The sequence below is a fragment of the Aptenodytes patagonicus genome, chromosome 24 (genome assembly GCF_965638725.1).
Source record: "Aptenodytes patagonicus chromosome 24, bAptPat1.pri.cur, whole genome shotgun sequence".
In the NCBI taxonomy this organism is placed as follows: domain Eukaryota; kingdom Metazoa; phylum Chordata; class Aves; order Sphenisciformes; family Spheniscidae; genus Aptenodytes; species Aptenodytes patagonicus.
In genome coordinates, this window is record NC_134972.1 from 3,957,075 (window position 1) to 3,984,710 (window position 27,636).

Consider the following 27,636-nt stretch of genomic DNA (forward strand, 5'->3'; position numbering starts at 1 on the left):
TCAGAGCACGCCGCCGGCAGCCCCACAGTTCTTGGCAGGGATGATCTTCCTCTTGCAGGCGAACATCTTCCGGAGCTCCCCGCGGAAGCGGTCGTGCAACCAGGCGTAGAGGAAGGGGTTGCAGCAGGAGGAGCTCATGGCGAACCAGTGGCAGAGCAGCTGGATGAGGAGAAAGTAGTGCTTGTTGATGAGGTTGATGTCGATATCCCGGATGATGTTGAAGACATGGATGGGGAGCCAGCAGACCCCAAAGGCTGCCACCACCAGCACGATGAGGCGGAAGATCTTCCTCTTCCTCAGGCGGTCGAACTCGGCTTGGCTCTGCGTGGGGTGGCCAGGCACCACGCGGTTCCTCAGCTTCACCGAGATGCAGATGTAGGAGAGGGAGACAGCAGAGAGGGGCAGGATGTAGGTGACGATCAGGGTGCCGTAGGCGTAGGCCAGGCGCTGCGTCTCCTTCTCCATCCAGAATTCCTCGCAGATGGCGAAGCCCTCCTGCCGAAACTCCACGTGGTACGTGTGGGCGATGGCGGGGGCCACCAGCCCGCAGGACAGCAGCCAGATGCCTCCCACCACAGAGATGCAGCTGGTGACCGAGATGCGCTTCTTCAGGGGGTGCACGGTGGCATAGTACCTGTGGAGAGAGAAATGGGGGAGCCCGAGCCCCAGAACATTTCCCCGGCAGCCCAAGCCCCCTGGCAGCCCGGGAAACCCACGGCCACCCCTGCAGCGCTTCCCGGACACTCGACGAAGGCAGAAGGGCCGACATGAAGGGCTGCGGGAGGCAGAGCCGCACCGGCTGCGGGAGCAGCTGCTGGGAAAGGGCTGGCTGGGGACAGGGGCGACGACCGCGTCCCCCTTGCCCTGCCATGGGGCCCATGGAAGCACCAGGTCGCTTCTGCTGTTTTGGGAAGCAGGGCGCCTGGCAGGGCCGGGCACGGAGCATCCCTCCTGCAGCCTGTCTCTGGACCTGCCTTGAGGACCACAGGCAGCACTGAGTGAATAACAATAAAAGCTGGCAATTCCTCTTTTACTTCCTCCTCCCCTGAGCATCTTCCACTCCTCTCTGCGCTGCCTCATCTTACGATCAAGGGCTTGCCCTAAGTGAGCTGCCAGTGAGGTATCTTCAGTGACCGTAATTTGATTTTATGCAGCTCCTTCACGTACTAAATGCTCTGCCCTCCGCGGCAGCCCGCGCTGGCTGCTGCTTGGTATTGCAGCGTTTGCTATTGCAACGATTCGTATTGCAACTTTTAATATTGCACTATTTGGTAGTGCAATGCACAGCCATGTTGCCCGTGCAGAGGAAAGCACCGACAGCTCTTCGGCGCGTGCTTTGCTCGAGGGCTCGTGCTGAAGTCCGAGACCAGCAGAGCACCAGCGCGGCCACGTCCTTCCCCCCCATTGGAGCTGGAGGATTTGGGCTGAAATCATCCATTTGGGATAAATCCCAATGACATTTTGTGAACACGCTGAGGACAGTATAACTTGGTGGCTGCCTCTTAAGCAGAAGAAACATAAGCAAATCGTTTTCACCCCCCAAAAAAGGGCTTTGTTGAAGAGGAAAGGAACAACGCCAGCACTCCTGGGGACATCTCAAGTCCCCGGCGAGGGGAGCACGGCTCTGCCAGCAGTCCAGGCTTTCTCAGCTATTCTGCTCAAATCTTCCCTTTTTTTTTTTTGCCCTTCCCATCGTGGTCCTGCCCCACGCTCCCTCGGGGGCAAACCAGCACAAGAGGCACTCCCAGCGCTGCCATAGGTGCTGCCGGCATCGCACCCATCCCCGTGAGGTTTGCAGCATCTTTTATGAGAGGAGATCTCTATGGAAACACGGTTTTTATAAACTACTCCCTGTCATCCCCTGCCCAGGTACACTCAGGGAGGTACAAGTGCTCTCCACTCGGGAGCCAGAACACAGCGTGATTTGGGTGCAAATTTATCCAGCAAAGTATGAAGAACAAGGTACAAACTCCAACAGCCCTTGTGTGAGAGCCGTGCCTGCCGGGAGCACAGACCTGGCCGTGGGCGGTCTGGATTTCAGTAGAGGTGGCTTCATAGAGGCAAGCATGAAACTGCACAACATCACTTCCCGATGCAAAATAGCAGCCAGCCGAACACCCCCGCTACGCTTCCTCCACCCGAGGCCGAGTCCTGATGCTAAAGAAAAGGCTTGCAGAGAGACTGCAAAGATCCCCTGGATTTTTCCTTTTCCAATTTTGAGTGTTGGGCACACAACACCCTGAGCCGAGCAAGCAGCAGCCTCGGGGGGACGGGGGGGACAGACCCGGACCCCTGCACCATCCACCCCGCCAGCGCTTACCTGTCAACTGCGATGGCCGTGAGTGTGAAGACGGAGACGTAGACCGTCATGGGCTGCATCAGGAAGACGAAGTAGCACAAAAACTTCCCGAAAACCCAGCCCTGGGGGTTGAAGGCATAGGCCAGGGTGAAGGGCACGCATGTGGCGCACATCAGCATGTCGGAGAAAGCCAGGTTCCCGATGAAGAAGTTGGTGACGTTGTGCATCTTCTTGGTCTTGCAGATGACATAGAGGAGCAGGTAGTTGCCGAAGATGCCAACGAGGACGACCAGGGCGTAGCAGGGGATGATGAGGGGTTTGAAGGACTGGATGAGCTGCACCCCGGTGAACTGCGCGCTGGTGTTGGAGCGGTTCTGCAGGGCGAGCTCGTAGATGGTGGCATTGGTCACGTCCCTGTCCCCATCAGCCTCCATGGCTGCGGCTGAGACCTGAGAAACCCCTCGTTTTGGCCAGCCTCGGCACACCAAAATCCGTCGGTCGCAGGTTTCAGGTGTCCGTGGTGCGCATCCTACTCCTTGTCACAGCTTTGCTGTGGCTGTCCTCCCCCGCAGCTGTGCAAGACCCTGCCCCGCACCCAGCAAGGCTCCTTGGGACAGCGGCTTCGTCCTGCAGGCTCCTGGGGGGAGAAATGGAAAATCAGGCTCAGAAAAGGGGTGATGCTGGCTAGCAGCCCTGCATCGGGAAGGAGAGGCAGCCCCGGGCTCAGCAGCAGTTACGGCTCGGGGGGGGGGAAGAGGAGAAGGAGAAAAGGAGCGGGGCTGACCATGGGCTCGGAGGAAGCACTTACCGAAAACTGGCCTCATCAACAACCCTTTAAATGAAGCATTTGCAGCAATCCTGCCTCTGCCCCAGCCCAGCCGGCACGGAGGGGCAGCTGCTGGCAGAAGGAAAAGGGAAGCGGCAGCTGAGCCAGAAAATAGCTCCTAATGTTTCTGGAAATAACAAAGGACATTAATAGCTAAACGAATAAAGATGCTCTGCTACTTTCACGCTGCCTCAAAGCCGCATGTGCCTGCACCCCGCTCATCCATCCCCCTAACAAGATTAACCAGGCTCTCCTCAAACGCTGTCTGGCAGCAGCCAGCCTGGGTTTCGTTGCTGCTCTAATTCAGGGGGCTCAGCCAAGGTATTTTCATAGACCCTGGCACGGTCCTGCCGAAAGCAACGCTTTCATGTAATCAGCTGCGAAGGGAATGGGGCGGGGGGCAAGGAGGAAATTCAGGGGCAAAAATTAGATCAGTCCTGGCAGACAGGTCCTTGCCTGCCCGGGCTGCCTCACGCGGGCAGCTGGGTCCTGCCAGGAGCCCCTCGCCAGCAGCCGGCCTCGGGGGAGCGCAAGCAGCACCTTTCCCATCCCCGGCACACAGTGCTCGCTGCCAGACCCCTGGGACCCCCTGCCCGGTGCAGCCCTCTCTCCCGGGCTGCTCCCGCATCCCCTGCCTCCCTCCTGCCCACTGAATCATCTCACCACCCGCTGCAGTCCAACTTTAATTTCCTGGGCTATTTCCATATATTATCTCCCACTCTTTCACAGCACAGGACTTGCCACCCTGTTTATTTCTCTCTGTGCCAGCCGTTATTCCACCCTGAAGCCTTCACGTACCTGATACAGTAAGACCAAAACCCACCCAGCAGATTTTGGAAGTCCCCAGGGTAACCCAACGGAAAGCTGCACCCAGCCACAGTTTTGTAACACATCTCAGCAGCCCCCCAAAAGCTCCACAGTCTGAATTTGCATTAACCGGGTTTTTAGATCAACTTCCATGCACCCTACCTGCTTCACCCCACGTGTTTGCAAGGCACCCCACCTCAAAGGATGCACTCGGAGATGGAAGAGGTGTTTCAGAATAAAGTCCCTCTTAGCAAACGTTTGCTGCTGAATCCAAAGCCGTGCAACCGCCTCCCCCCACAGCCAGCCCCACGATGCTCTTTGTTCTGCTCGGGGAGGGATTTTGCCAGCTGAGCATCAGCAGGTAAAAATCCCCTGTAAATAAATTACCGTGTGCAGAAGCCTCCTCCTGAGATACATCCTCAGCCCCGCATGCGTCCCTGAACCAAGGGCCACTTTTCCAAATGAAGCACCTGCAGCAAAGAATTAAGTTGTGCCTCCCAGCAGCATTTAAAGGCAGCTGCCTTCCCGCAGGCTGGGCAGGCTCTTGCTCGGGGGCTGCCCCAGGGATGCAGAGGGGAGCAGACCCCCCCGGTGCCCCTCTCACCAGCTGCCGGGGCGTGGCGAGACCGCGGCGGTTTCGGTCCAGCTCTACCCAGGCGGGCGGCTCGGCCGTGCACCCCATCTGTCTGCTGCAGCTGCCCCTGCTCCCGGAGCGGGGCCGGATCCGGCCCTCCCGACCCTTTGGACAAGGAGGGGGACCGGGGCAAAACAGTCTCAACTGGGGGAAGTTTGACTTATTTTAATTTATTGCAATTAACACAAGCTTCTCATCCTTGGTACGGGTGTTGAGGCAGCAGAAAATGTAAATAATTGAAAGGTATTTGGGGAAATGCCTCTCCTGTCCCCAGGCTCAGGCCTCCCCCTGCCCTTTCTGCCCAGCACCGGACTCCTGAGATAACGGGGGTTCATACCAGAGCTAGCCGGGCACGCACCCACACCAACCAGGCACCCAAGGACATTAATGGGGTGCTCACACGTGCACTCACTGGGTGCTCAGGTTTGCACTATTTCACCCCTCATGCAATTAGCTGGGTGCTCGTGAGTGAACTGATGGGGTACTCATGCATCAAATAATTGGCCACTTACGCACAAAATAAATAGGCATTCCTGCATTTATTAATCGGGTGCTCGTGCAAAAAGGCAGGAGAGGCTGCGACTTGTGCCCCATGGAGGTGTGGGACGGCCCCTGAGCAGGGGAAGGCACAAACATTTCTGCACAGGCAAAGCCTGGGGTGAGCCCCGGCTCCCTGGGGAGTCTCGTACAGCTCCCCCGGGCTTTAGGGCATGAGCGTGAACACCTGGAGGACGTGCACACAGCTGGAGCTACACAGCACCGGGTACCCAGCAAAGCCATCCAAAACCAGCTTCCAGCCCTGCCAGGCTGCGATGCTGCGAGTGCTCGGGGCTGTCTTATTGCTGAGCCCAGGACTGTCGTGCCCATCACCCTCTGCAAAGCCCACAAACTCCCGGGGAACAAGTTAGCCTGAAAGAAATCTCTGAAGCAGCTTTTAGCCTAACGGGAGCATCTTCTGCATTAAAATGTCATCCTCGCATCCCCCTTCTCCGCCAAAACTCTTCTCAGTCATTCTCCAAAGGAAGTCTTTAAGCCACCAGGCACCCAACGGACAGTCCTGCTTTTGTGTCACAGGCTGGCAGCCATCCTACGTACGAACGCTACGAGGAGCTCGGGGCTGCCTCTCCATGCCCCGCACGTGCAGAGCCCCGTCCTGCCCAGGGGACGCTGGCTGCCACGTGCCACCCTCGCAGCAGGGTGACGAGGGGACGTCCTTGCCACGGGGGGGAACGGAGCCCGTTTCGGTGCCGGCTGGGTGGACGCAGCACCAGCTGCACACAGTGTGCCCAGGGGCCGCATCCTGCACCGGGGCCCTCCACGTGTGGCTGGGCAGGCACGCAGCCCCGCGCCCAGCACGCTCTGTTTGTGCCTGTTTTGTCTCCATGGCATTGAGACTTGTCTATTAATTACCTGGCAGTTGCCATGGTTATGCCAAAGCCCTCCAGGAGATGCTGCTGTGCAGGATGCAGGACGGGGCAAGCGCACCACTGCCAGGGGCTGTGGGAAGGGGGACAGAGCATCTCCCCAAGCACCCACCCTTTCCGCTGCCGGTGCTACGCCGGCTCCAACCACGGGCCGTGGCTCTCCAGGGTCCCACGCTGCATTTGCAGCCGGGGCCGTGCACGCTGTCCTGCGGAGCAGGTTCCAGCAAGGGGCTTGCGGCTCATGCGGGGTGACAGCTCTGTCCCCGTGCACACACCGGCAAGCACCGGGGAGTTAGTCCTTGCATGCAGGGGTCAGCTGGGAGGGCCTCGCTGCCAGGCTCCTGCCGCTCTCGGGAAGGCACCAGCAAGTCGGCCAGCACCACAGCAGCTTTTGTGCACTTCGCTGCCAGGCGCTTCCCTGACGCGCACTGGGAGTTGAAGAGGCCACTGTGCAAATTCACTGGCACTGACCTTAATCCGCTTTGTGTTTCTTTTCTTCCTGGATTTCTTTATAGGGCTTAATCCGCACTCAGCGAGATGTCTTAGTGCAGCTGCTGGATCATGCCGAGCAGCCGGCATTCAGCAAGCTTTCCAATTAACAGCGCATTTCATTCCTGCCTGAGGAATTAGGAGCAATGAATTCATCAGCCTTTATTCCTGCTCCTCTGTGGCTGGCACCCCTGCCTGCACCCAGCACCTGCAGAACACCTCTGGGATGGGCAGCAGGGGGGCTGCATCGCCCCCAGGCTCACGCAGGACGCTCTGGCCCCCACGAGGCACCTTCAACCCGAGGAGCCCTGGCAGCAGGGTGCAAGGGAGAGCCCTCACCTCCCTGGCAATACACTGTCACACTGACCAGCTCCGACCAGAGACAGGTCCCGGAGCTGATCCCAGTGGGGAAAATAAGCCAGAATCACCTGTTTCAATGAGAAATGCAATGGTTGTGGCTCTGACCCTCTCTCCAGAAGTAGCACACACAGTCTTGTGTGCTGGGAGCGAGGCAAGGGCAAAGAAGAGCCAGATGAGTTAATTGCTCATTACAGTTTTGCTCTTTCCCTCCTCTCCCCCCTCTCTCACCCCCAGACCTCAGGGCTGTGCACAGCGGTGGCTTTCTGCTCTCCATCCCAGGGCACACGTCAAACCCACGTGCGGGGAAGGGGCTCAGGGCGCACACTTGACTTGCGGGAGGTGATGCCTGAGAAACCCCTTCCCGGGGCGAAGGCTGCGTGGGACCACCCTGCGATCCTGTCCCCTTGCGTCCCCGAGCCCAGGGCCGGCCACAGCCCACGCTGGTGGCTGACGCGCTGCCAGGCTGCAGCCCATCAGGGCTGGCAGCTGGTTTCACCCCGGCCCATCTCTGGCCTCTCCCAGGCCATTACAGCATGATGACAGCAATCTTCCCTCCAAGTGCCAATCAACTCATCTCTGTGGCCTTTTCTATTATAAGTGGGGAAAATAAAAAAAGACCCGTGTGCTCCCTTCCCAGCCCACCCTCCCTGCAGATTCAGGGCTCCTCTTTAAAAGTCAACCTCGCTGCCAGCTAATATCATGCATATAATGGATTTGGGCAATTTTCTCAATTAGGAGTTTTAATTATATTATTTCAGCGGCTGCTTGTTCTGGGCAGCTTTTGGCTGCGTTTCCTGGGCTGCCATGAAGATGGCAACACAACTTTGTCCTGTTGATCCGAACAGGCGATGGTCAGAGCAATTCCTACCGGAACAGGAGGACCATTAGAAGGGAGCGTGCAGGATAATTGGTGCCAGGGCTGTGAGGGGCTGGGGGCACAATCACCTCAGCCTCAGAGCATCGTGTCCTCCCCCAGAAGGGGTGGCTGAGCTTACATGGACATGCAAGCCCCGAGCCAGAGCACTGTGCAGCCTTCCTCCTCCAGACACGCTGGGGCTGGGAGAGCCCCTGAGCCTCCTGTCCTGGCAGCAGGTAGGGCAGGGCAGCAGGCAGGGGAGCAGGCAGCAGCAGCCTGCAGCTCCCCAGGGGCTGCTCGCTGGGTTCCCCAGCCCCCCAGCCCCATGGGTTAGCAGCACGACCCACAGCATCACGGTAATTGCACACGTGGAATAAGTTTTCCCCAAGAGGAGGCAGGGAGCCACCGGAGGCAGCAAGGACAGGACAGCATGCGAGAGCAGGCTGGCGCAGGAGCACCAGAGCACAGTCCAGACTAACTCCAGGGTGTTTGCACTTTCCCATTGTTATTGCAATAAAAGAGGGGAAAAAAAGAGCATTTCTGGGAGCACGGTAGGAACAGAGAGGGCAGGGAGAGGAGACAAGGGATGATATCCAAAGCCCAGACAGTTTGTGTCCCCCTGCAAGGATCCGTCCCATTCAAAGATCATCCCGGCACAGGGTGTCCCCACCATCACCGTCACGCCAGCTCCACTCCCAGAGCCACAGAGTCTTCTCCGAGCTGCAGCTATTCTATGATGCTCTAGCATCATCCTCATCACCTATGTCTTCCTCCAAGAGCTCTTCCTCGTGGGTTTCGTACTTAGCATCATCTTCCACTGAGAAGAGGAGATGCAGGGCTGCAGCGAGAGCGGGTGGCCCTGACCCGCTGAGGGGAGGCAAAACCCCCCCGGCTGCAGACACAGCCAGCAACCCCACCCCACGCTGGGAGTGGGAACAGGGACACCATCCCACCCCGCGGCAGCAAAGGCTGAGAGAGAGCCGGCAGAGACCACCGTGTCGAGCCCACGAATGCAAACAAGCACTAATCCCCCCCGCAGACCAGCAATCCCTCCATCCCCAGGGCGAAGCCGCCCTGTTGAGGGCACCAGCTGCCACTAAAGCCACCGTGGAACCCAGGAGCATCCCCAGTGCAGCCCCCAGCCCACACGCTTGCCCTGGCCCTGCAGCCCAGCGCACTCACGGGTGACATGCTGCCCGCTGAGATAGACTGGTCCAGCTCCACACTTGAGCACGAAGGTGACAGGAGGGACCAGCTCCAGACCTTTGAGGCTGATCTGCAAAGAGTCAGAGCTCAGAGCTCCCCCCCCCCCCCCCCCGAGCCCAGCCCAGGTGGGCAGCAGCCCATGTTAATCCCTGCAGCACCATCACAGGGCAAGCAACTCCTCTGCACCAGGGAGGGGCTTGCAGGCAGTCAGATGGACATGGCCAGAGCGGGAAGGAGCCCCCAGCATTGCCCAGAGCCTCGACCACGGCTCAGTGGAGACCAGGCTCCCAGGGTGAAATTTTCACCCCGCAGCCAGGGGCTGCGCCCCAGGTGTTTGGCTGCCCTTACCATGGGGAGCACCGAGGTCCGCAGAGCTGCGATGGGCACCGGCTTGTGGTCTCCATATGTGTTTTTTGAATCAACGGCCACCACGTGCAGCTCATCCCTGGCCTCGGCCCCCAGGCAGATCTGCAGAGTCAAGCAGAGACCCTGTGGCAGGGAGCCCGGCCATCAGCTGGCTCCACTGCTGGGGTACAGGCTTGCTCCGACGGGCTCTTCGGCAAGCCTCAGATCTCACTGTTCTCAGCAGGACGAGGTGCTCCAAGAAGTCATCGTCCTCCTGCACCATGCAGCTCCGGGTGCCTGTGTTCAGCTGGCAGCCTGCAGGGACACAGCATCATCTGTGCACGCATGTGCTGCTCCCCCTGTGCAAGCCTCAGGCGAGCCAAAAACAAAGGGGAGGCCTTCCTGGGTGCACACACCATGAGAAAGGGGGAAAACACACCCCATGCACACCCGCCCTGGGTGCCTGCAGGGCACAGCCACTGTCCCCCCATTCACTCCTGCCACCAGGTCCCACCCAGCCACCCCAGGGCATGCAGCTCCATACCCCACAGGGCAGCAACGGGCCTCTCCTCTGACAGCAACCTGGAGAAGTGAGAAGAGCTGCTCATCCTCCACAGCAGATCCAACACTGGCAGCAGGAACCTGCTCCGGTGGAACAAACACCAGAAGAAACAGCGTTCGGCTGCTCTGCAGCAGAAACACACAGAGGAAACATGACTTAGAAGCACTGAGAGCAAACTCTCCAGTCCCAAAAGCCCAGAGCCAGGACAGCATCGTGCAGGCAGCTCACACCAGGATAGCAGCTGGACCAGCCTCCCCTGGGCAGGATAGCATTGCTAAGTGAAGACTAAAACCACCTAGCCACTTAGGCATCCCCTGGGGAAAGAAAAAGCTAGTTAAATGCATTTACAGACAAAACCAGCTCTAAGAGGACGAGCAGCCTCCCTGCAGCAGGGGAGTGCCATAAGTAAAGGTAGCACAGGACAGTCAGTGCATCCTCCCAGCACAGAGCAATGCTGGCTAACCAGAGCAGCTAAAGCCTCGGGGAAGCATTTGGTCCAGAGAGAGCACGTGGAGGCCTCTAAATGCCACACAAGCATCAAGCGCTTTGCCAGCATTGGTGTTTAACCCAGCAGCACAACCCAGCACAGGAACTGGGGTGTCAGAGGTGCCCCAGTTTGTGCTGCCCCACAAACAGCAGCAGCCCCGGGGGACCATGTCCATCCCTCCCCACGCACTGCCCAGCAGCCCATACCCAGCCAGGAAGAGCAGCACTGGGAGAGGAAAGAACACCAACATCTGGCACCTGCTGCTAATAAAGAAAAGGGTGACCCTGAGGGAGGTGCAGTTTGGGAATGCAGCACAGGTGCTTTGGGAGGGCGGGTGGCTCCCCCCAGCTGGCACCAATGCACCCACCACCCCCTCCTCATCACGGCACACACCCCAGGAGGACCTACAGCAAACAATTAAGCTTGAAGGCAGAAGCAGCTCCGCTTGAGCAAACTTTAGCTTGATTGGAGACAAGGACGCCAGCCCTGTCAGTGGGACAGGCAGAGACCTGGGGGCCCCCATTCCCTGGGACAGCCCCCCTTCACCCCCTGCCCAGGGTTTGCCTGTGGTTTGGAAAGTTATTCATTGACACGGTGGCTCTTGGGGGGCTAAAGAGCAGCTCCTGGGCTGGTGTTGGACTGTGTCCCCTCAGCGGGTCACTGAGGGTACCCCAGGGACGATGAGGCCATGGGGGGGCTGGGGGACACGCAGGACCTGCTTGCGCTTGGGGTCAGCTGCAGGGATCAGAGACCAGCCCCGCAAGAGCCATCAGAGCCACCAAACCGATGTCTGAAGCTCTAAAATGGAAACAGTTACCGAGAGCTGCATTTTTCTCTTTATTTAGTGATTTCATCCTTGCTGGGTATTGAAAGCAAAATGTGCCAAGGGAGGATCCTGGCAGGGGAAACCCCTGGCACCCCGGTCCCTGGGGCTGCAGCTGGACCCCACAGGCTCCATGTGGGAGCTGGGACTTCCCCAGCACCAGGAGGTGGCATCTCTGCACGGGCTCCCGGGGAGGGATGAGGTGGCCAGGACAGCTCGGGGGGGGGGGGCTGCAGGTGCGTGGGGTGCCCCAGTGCTCCGGGCATTGTCCCGGCACAGGTCTCTGCCTCTCCCAAGCAAATGTTCACACTGGTAGAAAACTCCTGATTTACGGCGGGGTGGAGGTGCCTACTTTCTGGTGCATTCCCAGGCTGGCAAACCCCTGGGGGGCACAAAGCTCCTCTGCCGGGCACAGGACTGGCGGGTGCTGTGCCCGGCTCTGGGGAGGGACACCCCTGCCTGCCAGGGAGCCCCAGCAGCACCAGGCTCTGCCTGCCCTTTCGGGGTGCGGGGAGATGTGGCAGGGCTGGGGGCTGGCACCGTGGCACACCCAGGGCACAGCTTTTCCCTGCCTGCCCGCTCAGCCAGTCCCTGCCGGCCACAGCCCCGGGAGCCCAGGAGGGGGATGCACCGGGATGCACCCCTGAGCCTCGGGCAGCCCCTCGGGAAGGGCACGTGGAAGAAACATCCCCCTGCTTGGCACAGATTCAAAGGCATCGCAGAGTTCCAGAGGTTTATTTCACACAGAGGGTGGGGGGAGACAAAACAGGACAAAAACTTTACAGTCACCGTGACATATTTACAACCGACATCATCCCCAAAAGTCGACAAGCGGCAGCGTGGCATGTGCACAGCCACGAACGCGAGCGCCCGTCTGTACACACACCCCGAGCTCTGCTCACACTGCAGCATGCACAGAGGAGCTGGACTGGCCCTGTCGCTGCTTCCCACCACGCTGGCAGCACAAACTGGTTTTAAAGCTAGAGCGAATCACCTCCCTGCCCTCACCCCACTGCCCCACGTACCCAGACCAGCGTGCAGGGGCCTCGGGATGAAAACCACCCTCCTATAACGCTCTCCCCACCTGACCCCGCTGCTGCTTCTCCAGCTTCATCTAAACACCCCCCATCCCTGAATGGCACGGAAACATGGACATCTGCCCCAAACGGAGAGGGAGAAACAGGAGGAGATTTGACAAGAGCATAATTCACATTTTTTGCCCAGTCCCCCCTGCTCGGAGCTCCCCTTGCTCCCTTGTGCTTTTCCTTTGCTAAAGGTATTGCTGCAGCTCCCGGGATTGCACCCAGCCCTGGGAATGCAGCGTCTGGGGCAGGGATGGAGTGGAGATCCTGGAAAGGGCTCGTGCCTGCAGGAGGCCCTTCTCCCCTTCCTGATGCACTGTCCAAAACCCATCCGAGCCCAGGACGACAGGGTCCTTTGGGAGAGCAGAGCCACTGGCCAACGCATCCCGATGCCAGCCACGCCAGGAAGCACCCCCGGGGTGGGAGCTCGTCCCCCATCTGCACGGGGAGCACAGGCATGTCCCCGAGGCTGTGCTGCCTCTTGGTGAGCGGCTCGGGAGCTTTTTCCCAGCTGGCTCCAGCTCTCCAGCACCAACAGCACGGAGGAGCCGGCTGCTCGGGCCCTGCTGTGACCGCAAGCGCTCCCGAGAGAGAGCCCCTCTCCTCTCTGGGTCGGTGCCTGCACTGGAGGGTCCTTCCAGCGCCGTCGCCCCCAGCGCCGCTCCTCCATCTCCTTCGCAATGCCCGGCCCTGCAAGAAGAGGGTGGGATGTGACGCAGCATCACCCAACAGGCTCAACCCTCACAGCTGCATAGGACAGGGACCCAAAGCAACTGCCCTGGGAGAAAGAGGAGCAGCGTGCACGGAGGGGGATCCAGACTGGAGCTGGGCAAAAAGCACCATGCGTAAGGTCTGGAGCTCCAGCAGCCCGTAAGCCAACGCGGCAGAGGCAGCCGCCCCGATGGGGGTTAAAGCATCCCGGGGCAGGCGGGGAGGTGTCAGCAGACAGCCGGGCTGACGCCAGGCTCACGTGCCCAAAAGCGGGCTGGCCAAAGGCTGCGCTCCCCCAGGGAAGGCAGCGGCCAAAGCGGGCAGAGGAGACGCTGCAAGGGATGATCGCCCCGACCCCGCTGCAGCGCTGGCCGAGGGGGAAGAACACTCACTCTCTTCCCGGCTCTCGGCTGCTCCCAGTCAGGTGGAAGGACCCACTGATGTCTCTCTGCCGGCAAACCTTGAACAGGAGAGCACAGTGTGTGAAGAGCCCAGACCTTTCCCACGATTTACCATCCTGTGTTCCTAGGAGGGATGAATCCTCAAAACGCGCGACTTCAGGAAACACTTTCTGGCACCTCTTTCTGCACATCTCTGCTGACAGCAGCTCTGCCTGCACGTGCTGGCAGGAACCTCTCCTGCCTTCAGGCATCAGGAGGGGTTTTGGACCAGAGAAAGCCGGTTAAAATCCACAGTAATCAGAATAATTCAAATGTTGTCATACTAATAAAAAACTCGGGGGGAAAAAGAACCACCCTGTAATTTGCAGAAGGAGGTGTTAATCCACATAAGGGCACAGGCAGGGGGCTGGCAGGGCAGAGCCACAGCACAGGCATCCCTGCCAGCCCCCTGCCCTCACACAGGGCTGCCAGCTCTGGAAAGCCCATCTCTGTCCACAGGGCTGACGGCAGCGAGGGACGGAGAGCGATGAAATAAATTCCCTTCCCAGAATTACACTCTGTCAGAGGGCAAAGCAAACCGCAGAGCCCAGGCTGGTGACAGCAGCCCCCAGCTGCCTCACTGCAGAGGGGCTCCCCACATTTTCCTTCTTTAACAGCAGAAAGTGGGAGTCGGGGGAGAAGGGGAGGAATCCCAGGCTTTGGGACACGTTCGTGTTCGGCTGGTTTGCTTCCCTATTCACCACCAGCGTTTTCTTTACCCAGGAACAGCAGACCCCGTCCTGGCGGGCTGGGGTGTTCCCCAGGAAGGGACAAGGCGGGACTGGGCTGGGACCCCAGTTTTGCAGCCCAGTGGAGGGGCCGAGGTTTTAGGGGAACCTAAAGGTAGAGGGCAGCGGTTCCCAGCCCCGCACCCCAGCACCTCTCCCATGCACCCCGGGCACTGCCTGCTCTCCAGCTCTGGGGTCTGCCTGCCCTCCGGCTCTGCATTGCACCGTCAGACCACAGCCCCACCATCGACAGCCCTCCCGGTCACACCCCAAAGGGCTGGTCCCCCGGAGCCCCCCGAGCGAGTGCCTGCGGGTACCTACTCGTCAAGCTGTGAGCACAGCGTGGTCTGGGTGCCCTGCGACTGGGACTCGCCCAGGGGCCGCTGCCGGTGACTGCTGCCCTGGGACAGGCTGGTCTCCTCTGTCCGGCTGCTGCAGCGGCTGCTGCTGCCGCTGCCCCGAGCCTCACCATCCTCCCCGGGGCACCCGGGGGCCGCCGCCTTGCTGTCCTCCGAGGGGCCCCCCCGGGGGCTGAAGGCACAGGGGCAGTGCTGCAGGTCCTGCGAGACGGCGTGGAGCCGGCGGTCGGCACGGCGTGGGCAGCAGAGCAGCTTGCGGAAGGCACTCCTGAAGTCGGGGCTGCGGCAGTAGATGATGGGGTTGAAGGCTGAATTGACGTAGCCCAGCCAGTTGAGGAAGAGGAAGAGCTGATCCGGCACCAGCGGCCGGCAGAAGACCTTGATGATGTTGGCCACAAAGAAGGGCAGCCAGCAGAGCGTAAAGATGCCCATGATGATGCCCAGGGTCTTGAGCGCCTTGTGCTCCTTGATGGCCAGCAGACGGGAGGGCCGTCTCCGTCGGCCGCTCCTGGAGCTGGGGCTGGGGGGCTCCTGCAGGAACCTCACCTTGTCCTTGCCGATGAGCTGGACGTGCCGCGTGGCCACAGCGAAGACGCGGACGTAGACAAAGATCATGACGAGCAGGGGCACGTAGAAAGAGATGGTGGAGGAGATGATGGCATAGGTCATGTTGGTGACAAAGTCGCAGCAGCGCGGGTCGTTGTAGCAGCGCACCGCCTGCTCGTCTGCCCCGTCCCGCCACCAGTGGTTCATGATAGGCAGGAAGGAGATGAAGGCAGAGATGGCCCACACCAGGCACACCACGGCCCGCGCCCTGCCCTTGGTCACCAGCGCCTCGTACTGCAGCGGCGACGTGATGGCGAGGTAGCGATCCACGGCGATGGCGCACAGCGTCTCGATGCTGGCCGTGACGCACAGCACGTCCAGCGAGGTCCACAGCTCGCACACCATCGTCCCGTAGGGCCAGTGGCCGCTCAGCAGGATGGTGGCCCCTGGCGGCACCACCAGCAAGCCCATGATGAGGTCGGCGCAAGCCAGCGAGGTGATGAAGACGTTGGTCATGGTCTGCAGCCGCGGCGTCTTGGCGATGGCCACGATCACCAGCAAGTTGCCGGCCACGATGACCAGCACGGTGAGGGTCAGGGCGGTCCCCACCGCCCACTGCCAGCTCAGGCTGGCGGCCCCGCTGCAGTTGCTGCCGCTGCCCAGCGCTGCCGCCCCCCATGCGCTGCCGTTGCCTGCGGGCAGGGGAGTCATCTCGGCCGGGCTGGGGGGCACGGGTCCTGCACCCCCGACGTGCGCACCCCGCTCCCCGCCGCGCTCCCCGCGGCCGCCGGAGCCCGGAGCAGCCCTCGGGGCGGACCGGCGGGGCTGCAGCGGGGCCGGGCTCCCCTCCGCGGCGCTCCCCGGGCCGCTGCTGGGAGGAGGAGCCTTTAAAGGCGCGGGGCGGCCCCGGGCTGCCCCGCTCCGGAGATCAATGAAAGAAGAGCGGGCTGCGGCACCGCCTTCCCCCCGGCCGGGCACCCCGCGGCCCGTCCCGCTCCCCCCGGCATCCCCACGGTGCGCCCCGGCCCCTGGCCGTGCACCCTTCCCCCTGCCTCCCAGCCCCTGTCCGTGCGCCCCTCGCCGTGCGCTCCAGCCCCTCGCCGTGCGCCCCGGTCCCACACCATCCGTCCTCGATCTCCACGCACCCTGCGCCATGCCATGCACACACCAGCCCCTCGCCATGCGCCCTGGTCCTTCTCTGTGCACCCCTCTCCCTGCACCCCTCATTCCCTCTGTGCACCCCTCACCGTGTGCTCCAGTCCTTCTCCGCACACCTCAGCATCTCGCCCTGCACCCTTGCTGTAAACCCCTCACCGTGCACCCCAGGACTTTGCTACGTGTCCTTCACCACGTGCCCCTCTCCGTACACCCCTCGCCGTGCTCAGGCTCTCCCCTGGGCAGGACAGGCTGTCCCTGGTGGGGGCAATGACACCCCTCTTGACATCCAGGGCATCTCACAGTTACTATTTCACTTCCACATTTATTGCCCAAACCCCTTCCCCAGCTGATGGAGGAGAGCGGGCAGACCTTTGCTGCTCCCCCTCCTGCATTTGGGTGGGTGCTGGTGTTCTGGAGACCCCCAAACACTTCCTTCTCCACTCACACATGGCAGCACCTCAGACTGGAAGGCACTCTGGCTGCTCCAGAGCCCCAGCAGCCTCAGCCCCATTGCTGCCCCCAGCTCCGCTCCTCCTGAGGGCCCCTGAGCAGACTCCAGAACGGGTAATTTTTTCACTATCAGCTATTTATACAAATACTGGAACTTCTAAGACAGGCACTCTCCAAATATGGCATTTTGAAGTTTCAGCCAAATGGGGGAATGTTGACAAAGAGGAAAAAAATACGTGTAAAAAATTATCCAGTTGGCATTTCTTCCCATTCATGAGCTAGCAAAACAGAGCCCCATTTTTACAAGCTTGATCTTTACAAGATTGTTTTGGTTTTTCAAAGCAGTCAGATGAGGGCTTGATGCAACCCCTTTTAGCTCCCAGCTCTGGCATTAACTGCTGGCTTGGACTGAGCCCTGGACTTGCTATTTACAGGGCGATTTGTCCCTCCGCTGGAATGGCACATGGCACAAACAAGATGTGCACAGGGAAGTCACTGGCTTTTTAACATGGCTGCACATGCAACTTCAGCCTGTGTCGGCACATGGAGCTGCAGCTGAATCTTGTGTCCGAAAAATAAAGCAAGAGCATCTGTGGGAATGTCCATGGATAACAAGGGAATTGGGCTTGGCTCTATGGAGCTGGCAGAGGCCGGGCACGGGGGCAGGATGCCCGGCTCTATCATGACCCTGCTGGGTGACCAGGGGCTGGTGGCTCCCCATCCTCGCCTCCGCTCCCCATCCTCCCCTCTGCTTCCCCAGCAGCCCAGCGTGCACCCACCAGGCAGAGCTGGGCTGCGCGCTGGCTCCTGGGCACCAAAAAGGCTGCAGGACTCAGCCCCGGGGGTTTTACAGTGTATTCTCCTGCAGATGGTCCTTCACGGCACGTTCAGACCATCTCCACACCACGTGCCCTGGAGGGGAGCGCTCCCACCGCATCCAAAGTGAGTAACAGACAGACATGCTGCCCGTGGTGGGACAAACAGCCAGGCTTTCTCGAGGTGCCGAAGCAGGCATCCAAAATACCACTTCTGATGCCTTTGCTCAGGCACTTAAATGAGACTTTTCCTCCCACTCCCAGACAGGAGATCTCAGACCCCTCCTCCCTTCCCAGGGAGCCAGCTCAACTGGGGAGAGGAAGGGAGAGTCCCAGGCATTTCATCAAGGCAAGGGAAGTAACGTGGCTTAATATCTTTGTCCCAGTTTTACAGCTGGAAAAGCTGAAGCACAGAGATGCTGGGTCTCACACAGCCCTGACCCCCACCCCCTCTGCTCTAGAGCCCCGACCTGAGCCCCCGTGGTGCTGGAGACACCAGCTGCACCCTCCAGCCCAGGGCTGAGGCACCAGGGAAAGCATCCTCTCCCCTTGCCTGTCCCTGCCACAGGCCAGAAATGCTGGCCCGGCTCCCTACCTGCGCAGCCACGGGCAGGGGGAGGCAGAGCCGGCCCCAGGGAGACCCTACAGGAAAGTGCTGGCCAGCAGGTCAAGTGGCTGTTTAGAAAACTCTGGGAAAATATGTTTATGCCATGGATCAGAGCAGCTCCTTTGGCTGTTGCTACAGAGTAAACAATGGATATTTTAAAATACTTCTTTATACGTAGAGAGGGAGTCAGGATGGATTAGGGAAGATCCCTGCTTGGGGAGAGCTGGGATGCAGGGAACGAGCAGTGCAGCTCTCCTTGCACATGGAGCTTCTGGTGCCCATGGATGTGTTTGGAGACAGGAAACAGATGCCCAAGCTGGTCCCAGACACACCCGAGGGAGCACAGGGTCTGCCTGGTCACGGAGGTCTCAAACAGGATCCGAGGGGGCACAGGGTCTGCTTAGTCACAGCATTAGAAGGGTGAGACAGCTCAAGTAGCAGCTGTGGAGCTCTTTGCAGAGGGTGTTTAGCAGCTCCTGGAGGATGCCTCATCACAGGGCAATTTCACCTGCAAATGGATCCTAGCACCAAAGCAAGATGCCTGCAAGGTCCTGGATTCCTCCGAAGGTGGTGCTGAGGGCGAGGGGCTGCATATCAGCCTGCAGCATCAGGCTCCCCGACACCCGCTGATGCCCAGCACTGCCCTGGCAGTGAGCAGGAGCCATCCCTTAGACCAGGGGAGGATGGAGTAGGGGCTTCCTCCGTGCTAGTGTTTCTCCTGCAAGGAGCTCAAATAGCCTTTTGTGGATTCCCAGGGAAACAACTTGGGATCATTCAGAGACAGCTGGGCACAAGCCCACCTTTCTCCAGCTGGTGCACCAGCATAGCCCCCCATGCAGGGCCAGGGGAGCCTGCTTTGGCCAGCCCTGGCATCCTGAGCCCATGTCAGGTGTAAATCACCCTTCCTGATCTTAAACAAAGTTTTCACATGCTGGCACTCCTGCTTAAGTGGATGTAAAGTCCCTGCACTGTTTAATCCCTGTCCCACAGCCTTATCCACCCCAACCAGGCTGCATGCACACAACATCCTAATTAAGTGTTTCAGGTTCACACGTACAGCTCTGGTTCTACTAATCCCCCTCACCGAGGGTGTAGGTGAGGCATGATCCCAGATGTGTAAAGCAGATAAATCAGCGCCTGGCACTTAGCAGATGGAGGGGAGCTTGTGACGGCTACAGGAGCTTGGCAGACATGAGCTCTGGCTCCAGCCTGCTTAGGGGAAGGACAACGCACCCCAAGGGGTGACAAACTGGTGTCAGTCGCGGTGTCAGTGCTGCAGCATGCTTTGGGGCTGCGAAGTGAGCCAGGGACACGGTGGAGCTGACCCTGTCACCTGCAAACTGGAGAGCCAGACCTTGTCCAAACCAGAGGTACGCCAGCGTGCCTGTGCAGATATGCACTGCGATGAGGCTGGCCAAGGGAGGATGGATCATTTCCATCTGCCCAAGAGATGAGGCCAGCCTGGGCAAGTGGTGCACGAGCCTGTGCACCGGCAGCTGGCAGGGAAAAGGGTACCAGCTATCAGATCCCTGTCCAAGCTCCCATGACCTGCCACCTCAGGTATTAAACACAGTTTTAATCCTCTATCTCTCATGTTCAATTCATAATTGCATCTGTGACCTCACTAAAACTGGCTGGGCCCAGAGAGGGCAGGCAGGCACCAAGGAGGGCCTGAGGCTCAATGGGAGGAGAGGCGAGACCAGGCAACAACAGGCAAGCGCCAGCTTTGCCTCCCAGCATCATCAAATGCATCACATTCAGGCTCTGCCAAGGCTCAGCCAGGCTGATGCCACACTAGGATAAACCAAAAGCTTTTTATAGCTGGGAACTCTTGCTCTCTCCCCTGGCACACTGTTTGCATACTTGTCGTTACAGAACAAGCAATAAAAACCAGCACACAGCAGGAGTCACAGCGGCATTGCTGCTCACTGCCATCACCGCTGCAGGCACACCGACAGCAGGGACACAGGCATCCCCCTCTCTCCCCGGGGCCTCATTGCTTTCCCCTTCGGTTCAGCCTTCCTCAGCTTCCCCATCACAGCAGAGGGTCAGAAAGCAAACCCAGTGCAGCAAGTGATTACACTGAAACTGCCAACAGAGCATCTGAGGGTTTTTGCCTGTCCACCCCCAGCCCTTCCCTGGAGCATGGGTGCAGGGAACAGAGAAAGGGAGAGGCACTACTGCGCCCAGAGAGATGCAATTCAGCTTTGCACCAGTAAGAGGTGGTGCCAGAGCCCCTCTTGAGCCAGGCTTGTGTTGCAGAGTGCTGCCTGTCCATGGAATTCAGAGCCAGAGCCATGCTGGCACAAGTCCCCAGCCCAGAGCAAAGGGCAAGGGCAGCCAGAGAGGTTCACCACCACAACTTGGGAAACCCACGAGCCCCAGCACCTCTGGGATGGGCACCGCACCCCTACAGCCTCATCAGCAGTCATTCTCCCACCAGGTTTCCAAAAAAGGTTTTCCCAAGAAAGCACACACACTCTAGGAATGTGACAGCACCCTTCCTCCCGGCTCACATGCCCCAGCCTGGCCAGAGCAGCCTGAGTGGCCATTAAAGTCCTCAAGAGCTTCAAGATACAATTTACTTACACAAACTCTCTGGGGAAGGACCCAGGCAGGTATAGGGCAGCAGGCTCAGGCCCTGCAGGCAGGACTATCACTGCTGAGAGCTGCCAATCCACATCATGTAAATCCCACCAGCCCAGGACCCCACAGCTTCCCCACAGCCACACCTGTACAAGGGCTCTGAGCAAGCCCTGCCCAGAGACCCCACACCACCCTGCAACGCTACACGGGGCTGATGAGACACCCGCTCTGCAGCAAACCCACCCGGGCTTGGAGCCATCCACAGCACAAAGCCACACACCCTGTCCCTACCTGCACCAGAGCAAGCCACCAGCCCCTGCAAGGCTACCTGCCATAGTGCTGGCTGCTACCACCTCCCCAGCCTCTTTTATTCCTCCCTCCCTAATCCCTAAATGCCTCCCAGGTGGAGAGGGCTGCATCCCGGTTCAGCATTAACCCCCTCTTGCCGGGCAGGCTGGTGTAGCTGAGGGGTGAGACGGGGCTGTCCTGGCTGCAGGGAAGACCCTGCCCACCCAACCCAGGGCCACGGGGGACATCTGGGAACAGCACAGGAGGTCGGTGAGGACCGTGTGACGCTCTACCCTCTGCCTAAGCAAGAGCTGCTCGAGGAGCATCATTTTACCCCAAATCCCCTTGGCCGCCCGGTGCGGTGTGGGGGGAGAGCCCGGGGTTTGGCAGGGTGGGCACGGTGCCAGGCCAGGCACTGGGCTTTTGGCAATGGGTCCTGCTCTGCCTTTAATGTCCGCAGTGGTAATTAGTCTGGGGCTCTCCACACTGAGACTTTAGGAATAGTTTCCATATCGGATTCACGAATCTTGCTTTGAAGTTGTTTGGGATTATCTGTCATCATGTTTCCTTGTCAGCACATAAACACACTGTGATGAAGCTTTAACCCGCTGGGTACTGCCTGTCCCAGGAAGGCTGGAGGAAGCTGTACATAAACTCTTGGCTCTATATAAACTCTCCTCCCCCTGTAAATGCAAGCGGAGCTCTGGGAGCCGTAGCATCGTGTCAGCCGGGGCTCCGGCACAGGCAGTGGCAGGAAGAGAAAAATTCTCTGTGTCAGAACAATAAAAAATAATAAAAATGTGCTGTTTCACTGACTCTCATGCAAGCTGCTGGTTTTAGAGTTTGGGTTAGTCAAGACATGCTCAGTACCCCACCGTACCTGCAAAGGGAAACATGTTTTCCTTTGCAGGGCAGCATATATATCACCTTTATGGGTGTTTAAGCAGGGTTTGTGCTTTGCATCTGGGGCAGCTTATAACCCATCACACATCTCGTAGCTCCTTTGACCTGGCTGCCACCCTAGCGCAGCCTCCCCGGCAGCCCGCGGCAGAGCACAGGGGGTGATCCTGGTCCCCTGGCCGGCAGACGAGCACCGGCACTGCCACCCCGGCTCAGGGCAAGCCCTGCTTCCCGCAGCGGCAGGGACGGGAGCACCCCGGCAGGCTCCGAGCTCCCACGTATTTGGGAGGGCGAGCGGCCATCTCACACGCTCACATCCTGTTTCCCAACCGAAGCTCCTGGGAGCAAATGCATCGATAATGATGAGAGAGGCAAAGTGTACCCTGGGTACCGAGAAGGTCAAAGCCCGCTGCTGGCTGCCTTTGCAGGCAGGGCTGAGGTCACTCGATTCGCTGTTTATTAGCCCGTTCCCACAGTGTTTTGCCCTACGGACACACAGCTTCGGCGGAGGGAGCCGTGGTGCCTTCTGGGGCGAAGGATGGGGCTGGGCAAGGCTGGTGGGATCCATTCTCCTCACCTGGGGCACCCCAGGGTGGCTTTGGGGGGACAGGCAGGGCTGGAGGGGTGGGAAACCTGGCACGGTGAATGCGGCTTGTTACCCCCTGCAGTGGTGAGCAGCATTGCTTCCCACTGGAGAGGAGATGGAGGCACGGATCTCACTGCCGGGGCCGATCCTGCCCTGCCCAGAGCAGGCAGCACCAAAGCCAGGCACGGCCGCTCGCCATCCTGGGGCTGCGGCTCTTCCCGAGGCTACAGCAGCGTTGTGAGAATTAGGGAAAGGGGCATCGAGGTCCTGAAACCCAGCCAGTGTCAAAGGCTACACTAAAGCAACCTCAGGTCCTTCTTCTGTCCCCCAAATCCCTGTGCAATTATGTTTTCAGATTTTTAATAAAAAAAATCGTAATAAAGCTGTTTTCTTTCCCATGTTGCTGCAGGGAGAGCCTGCAGCAGCAGCAAGAGCAATGCCTGCGGGCAGTTATTCCAAATTTCTGACATTTTTAACACACCTCGCAACAGGGTTTCGTTTCCAACATTTCCCATCTCCCTCCAGCCGCAGGTACCCGGAGAAGTGAGAGTCCTTGTGCTGCCACCAGCATCTGCAAAGGTTTTACAGACGTTTTCACTCCTCCTCCTCCATCGTTTCTGGTTTTCCTGCAGCTATTGCTAAAGAAAAACGGGGTGGGGGGGAAGGAGGGAGAAGTTTGCAATAACATTGGTACGTATTTCACAAAAAGTGTAGAAACTGTCGTGAAAAAATAACATCTGAGAGTAGCTGTGCTTTCAGACAGAGGTTTCCAAGGAAGAGAGGAGTATCCCGACTGTGGTTTTCCCCACCTCTGCCCCAAGCTGCGGGGCAGCAGGGTGTGGGTCCGGCCCCGCTTTGGGGAGAAAAGGCTGTTTTGGGCAAAGCCGGTCAGGGATGGGGGCACAGGTCCTGCTCCCGTGCTGGCGGGGAGGGAGCGAGCATCAGCAGCCCCAGGAGGAGCTGCCTGCCGGCCTGGCCACGGCCACAGGACACCGGCCAAAGCACCATGTGCCGCCTCGGTGTCAGACCCCTGGTGCTGCCCACGGCGGCATCCCCCTGCCCCTCCTCTGCCCCCTTCCCTGCCCCGGGCACCATCCACTGAAGCTCCAAATTGTACCCTCATCACCTAACCACATCCCCGCTTCCCAGTGCTCCGATCCCCTCCTGGGCCTGACCCTGCACCCGCTGCACCCGTGCAAGGGCTCGCCGCTGCTTGCGTAGCCCCCGGGCTGTGTTTGCTTCCAGCCCGCGGTGCTGTTTGCAGGGTGGGAAAACAACAACAACAACAACAACAACAACGAGGAGGAGGAGGAGGTCAGGCACTTCCCCTCCGGCTCTGGCCCTGGGCTCCGTGGTGGCTCTCATGCCATGGCGGCTATTTTTAACCCGTGCATTCCTCCTGCCTCCCCGGCGTTTCTCAGAAACCTCCTTCTTGAGGGAAGCAAATGGGGAAAAGGTTCCTCCCCGCAGCCTGCATCCCAGAGCTCGGGTCCAGGCGCTGGGAGAAGCGGCTGCCCCAGCACCCTGTCCCCTTGCCCAGCCCACCGGGATGGAGACCCCCAGGGCTGCGAGGGGCTCCGGGTCCCTCTGCCCTGGCAGGTGAAACTCCCTCCCCCAGACTGGGAGCTGAGCAAGATTTCACAGCTCCAGGTGCCCTCGTCGCTGCCCAGAGCCATCTTTCACAGCCTGGCTCGCTCCCAGCCCAGCTCCAGCACCCACAGCACCTTCAGCCCGGCTGTTTCTCTTGGCATGCCGTGTAGGTGGGTGTTTCCATCGGTACCCAGTTCACACCACGCTCAGAGCTCAGCTTTTACACTTATGCAATAAGCACTGCAAGCAGCTTGTTGTTCGGTGACTCCTGGGTGCCTTTGGTGGGAAGAGACGAGAATATGAATGGGGAGTTCCTGCGGCTGCAGCGAAAGCACCAGGGAGGTGCGAGTGAGGAGGAGGAGGAAGAGGAGGCAGAGGCTGAGCCGGTTTCCAAACCCCGACTTTCAGGGGAAGGCAGAACCAGCGCTGGCAGCTCAGCCTCACCTCCTGCAGCAGACCTGCCTGAGCATCCCAGTTCACACGGGATCCGGCACGGCCGCGGGGCAGCCAGGCTGCCAAGGGCAGGTTACTCTCAGTGCAGGCAGGGAATGAAAACCTTTCCCCGTCCCGGGCATTTCTGTGGTTGCGAAGGGCAGCGGTGGCTTGCCCGGGCAGGGCAGGGTGTTGTAAGAGCAGGGAGCCTGCCAGCAGGAGCTGCTGGGCTGGTGGAGGGACCAAGCCCCTCTGAGGTCAGGAAAGGTCCGATAAATATTTTTTTCCTAACTGGCACATGGGCCTTTTGGCTCCCAGAAGCGACTCGAAGCATGAGTGAGGGCAGTGAGGGGACTCCGGGTGCTGGGACCCCACAGCTGGGGTGGCTGTGCAGGGAGCTGTGTCCTCTCCGCAGCCTGTCCAACCGTGCTGCCTCTCGCCTGCTTCTGCCCCAGGGAAGAGCCCAGGATCAGCACCCAAGGGCAGGCGGATTGCTCACGAATGCTTGCTGATCCAGGCCATCTTCCAGCCCCATCTACGGAGCCAGCTGGAGCCAGCCAGCACGTGTGGGAAGGGGCGAACGCTGGCACGTGGCAAAGGGATGCCGGGTGCCATGCAAAGGGCGCGGATGTGAGCCTGCAGCCAACAGGCAAAGGCTTCCCTCCCGATCCAGAGATGCATCTCAGCTCCCGGGAGTCTGACTCGGTGCCATTTGCTCTCCCTGCTCCGTTTTCCCCCCCTGCAGTCATTTCTGCCAGGTTTTCCCCCCGCAAGCAGCCAGAGACCCCCAGCCCCCGGCACAGGAAAGCCCCTGCAACCTCTCAGTCCAGGGCAGAGCTTGGTGCAGGTGCGAGCAGACACCGGTGGCGGGCGTGTGCCCACGCTGTGCCAGCCCACAGGGACGTCCCTGCCTCTGCCAAATTTCCTTTGCAAGAGCATGAACCAGGCGGCACGTCCCAGGGGTGCATTTTGGGGTGCTGAGCACCCCCGGCAAGTGCCAGCCCCGACCCGCAACCAGGGGACAGGGACACTGGGGGACACGGTCCTGCCGAGCCCTGGCGAGGGTTTTCCTCCCCGAGGGCTGCGGGCAGGGCGGAGGTGCACTTCCCACGGGCAGGATGGGCTTGTTTACCGGGGGCAACTTTTATCTGCACAAACAGCCCTTGGGCGGGCAAAGTGGATATGGGTTTGTCGTTATCTCCGCCGGCAATCGGAGGGGAATGTAAACACGGATGGGGTGGAAATGCCGAGGCACAGGGACATCCTCACCGGGGGGTCGCCACGATGGGCAGCAGCACCCGGGGACCCACCATCACCCTGTCCTGCGTGGGGCTGGAGCTGGGTATCCCAGCCCCGGGAGAGCCGGGGTGCAGCGTTGGGCTGGAGACGAGCCCTCCCCTGCGGGATCCACGCAGACGGGGAGATGATGGATGGGGCAAGACGAAAGCCGCCAGTCCCCGCTGCCCACCATGCAGAAATTTATCCTCCCCTCAGTTTATTTTCTTCCTGTCTGCAGCAAACCCTCCTGTAATCAGCAGCCTGGTTAGTATTGCTGGAAGTGCCACCGGCGATAGCCGGGGATGGGCAGGAACTGCCCCTCGCTGCCCGTCCCCGGAGGCTGCTCTCACGCCAGGGGCCGCAGGGCCGCGGAGAAGGGGGCTGTTCCCCACGGCAGCCCCTGGCCGTCGCACGTGCAATGCAAACTTCAGTATTTCGTGACTTGTAAGATGTGCTTTCCAAGAGCCACGAGACAGGTTTCCCTTCCTGGGAGCCTGCTAGAGGAGCAAGTGTTTTACAAACAGCCAATCCTGCTCAGCTAAAAGTGATTTAAACCGGGTCAGTAGCAAAGACACTGCAATTGCTGGTGAGCGGGTGAAGAGACCGATACCTACGAGAAACACTTCTGCTCCCGGTTTAGAAGGCAATAAGGCGATAACCCAGTATCACATGAGGATGACCAAGGGCTTTCCAGCCCTGTTAGCTGCCCAGGGAAAGGGCAGATAAAATGCCCCAGAGATGAACATACTGTAACCAGCAGGTGCTGGTGGCGTGGGCAGGCGAACACCAGGGCCCGATGCCTCCTCCCTGCCTGCTGGCACAGGGCAAGCAGCACCAGGGCAGCAGAGCTGGCAGCCTGGGAGCATCTCATGAATGCCCTGGCCAGCAGCATCCCTGGTCCCTTGTGTGCTGCCAGGAGCACCGAGCTCTGGCAGGTGCTGGGATGGTGACGCCGTGGCGGGGCTGGGGTCCCCACATCCCCCTTCATCTCTTTTCTTGGTGGTTGTTGGTGCCATTCCCATGCACAGAACCTCAGAGAAATGCCGGACGTCCCAGCAACAGGCGGCACAGGGGTCCTGCCCCCCCCCGAGGCATCACTGATTTATTACCCGAGGCTGGTTGTTCCCTGGCTCTGGGTCCAGGTGGTTTCCCCTTTCTTTCTTCTTGCTTTTTTTTTAATCTCCAGCCTGTGTGGGAAATGGGAGACAGAGACGGATGAGGAGGAAAGGCTATTGTTAGGGCTCTGGGCTGTGTATCCCGGACCGGCTCGCTCGGTGCCAGCTGGTTTCTGGGGAGGTCTCTCCAAGCAGGGGAGATTGTATCAGCACAGTCCAGGAAGGACGTCGCTGCCAGCCCGGGAGAGCAGCGTGTTCTCCACGATGGGCTGGAGCTCTGCAGAGCTCAGGAAAGGCAGCGAGAGCTGAGCATCCGCATCCTCGGTCTGGGATGGGGACTGGCCGTCTTGCGCTGCCCGGCTCTGCTGCAGCTTTTCAGGGTCTCTTGGGTACCCCGAGTGCCGCGTTGGAGCCCCCCCCGATGGGAACGCACCTGCAGGTCTCACGGTGTGGAGAAGCCATCCCTGCAGGACAGAAAGGGTCCGGTCCCCTGAAGGGGCATCTCCAGAAGGGGCATTTCATGGGATTTTGAACACCGCGGAGGGTTTCCCCCCACACTTACTGTTGCAGCCAGTCCTTGCCCACACCCTGACCCGGGGGTCCCCCAGGCACCGAGGGCAGACACCCCGATGAAGTGGTGACTTGTGGCCCCCTGCTCTGCCCCAGCCAGGATGTGCCCTTAAACCCTGACCTCCCCCTGGCTCCTTGACCCCATAATGGTCCATTCTCTGGGAGAAGGAGGAGGAAATGGCAGTGGACCTTGTTATTCGGTGGCGGGACGCCTCGCTGGGTTGGGGGTCACTGCTGATGTCATTCGGCACAGCCGGATATGTTATTTTCCTGCCCC

General features: G+C 59.8%; 3 protein-coding genes across 3 annotated transcripts; all 3 read right to left on the reverse strand.

Moving 5' to 3' along the window:
* Positions 1-2,861, reverse strand: LOC143170555 (prolactin-releasing peptide receptor-like). Its single transcript, XM_076358939.1, has 2 exons — positions 2,321-2,861; positions 1-634 (listed from the first exon to the last, which is right to left on the reverse strand). Exons 1-2 carry the CDS (start codon positions 2,731-2,733, stop codon positions 1-3), a joined length of 1,047 nt encoding a protein of 348 aa, XP_076215054.1. The 5' UTR covers positions 2,734-2,861.
* A 5,565-nt stretch (positions 2,862-8,426) lies between these two features.
* LOC143170478 (nucleoplasmin-like) lies at positions 8,427-9,962 on the reverse strand. The gene is made up of 5 exons (XM_076358822.1): positions 9,791-9,962; positions 9,479-9,561; positions 9,250-9,369; positions 8,878-8,971; positions 8,427-8,512 (listed from the first exon to the last, which is right to left on the reverse strand). The coding sequence occupies exons 1-5, from the start codon at positions 9,852-9,854 to the stop codon at positions 8,427-8,429; spliced, it is 447 nt and encodes a 148-aa protein (XP_076214937.1). The 5' UTR covers positions 9,855-9,962.
* Positions 9,963-13,331: 3,369 nt separating this feature from the next.
* ADRB3 (adrenoceptor beta 3) lies at positions 13,332-15,695 on the reverse strand. The gene is made up of 2 exons (XM_076358747.1): positions 14,401-15,695; positions 13,332-13,371 (listed from the first exon to the last, which is right to left on the reverse strand). Exons 1-2 carry the CDS (start codon positions 15,693-15,695, stop codon positions 13,332-13,334), a joined length of 1,335 nt encoding a protein of 444 aa, XP_076214862.1.
* Between the last annotated feature and the right edge of the window lie 11,941 nt (positions 15,696-27,636).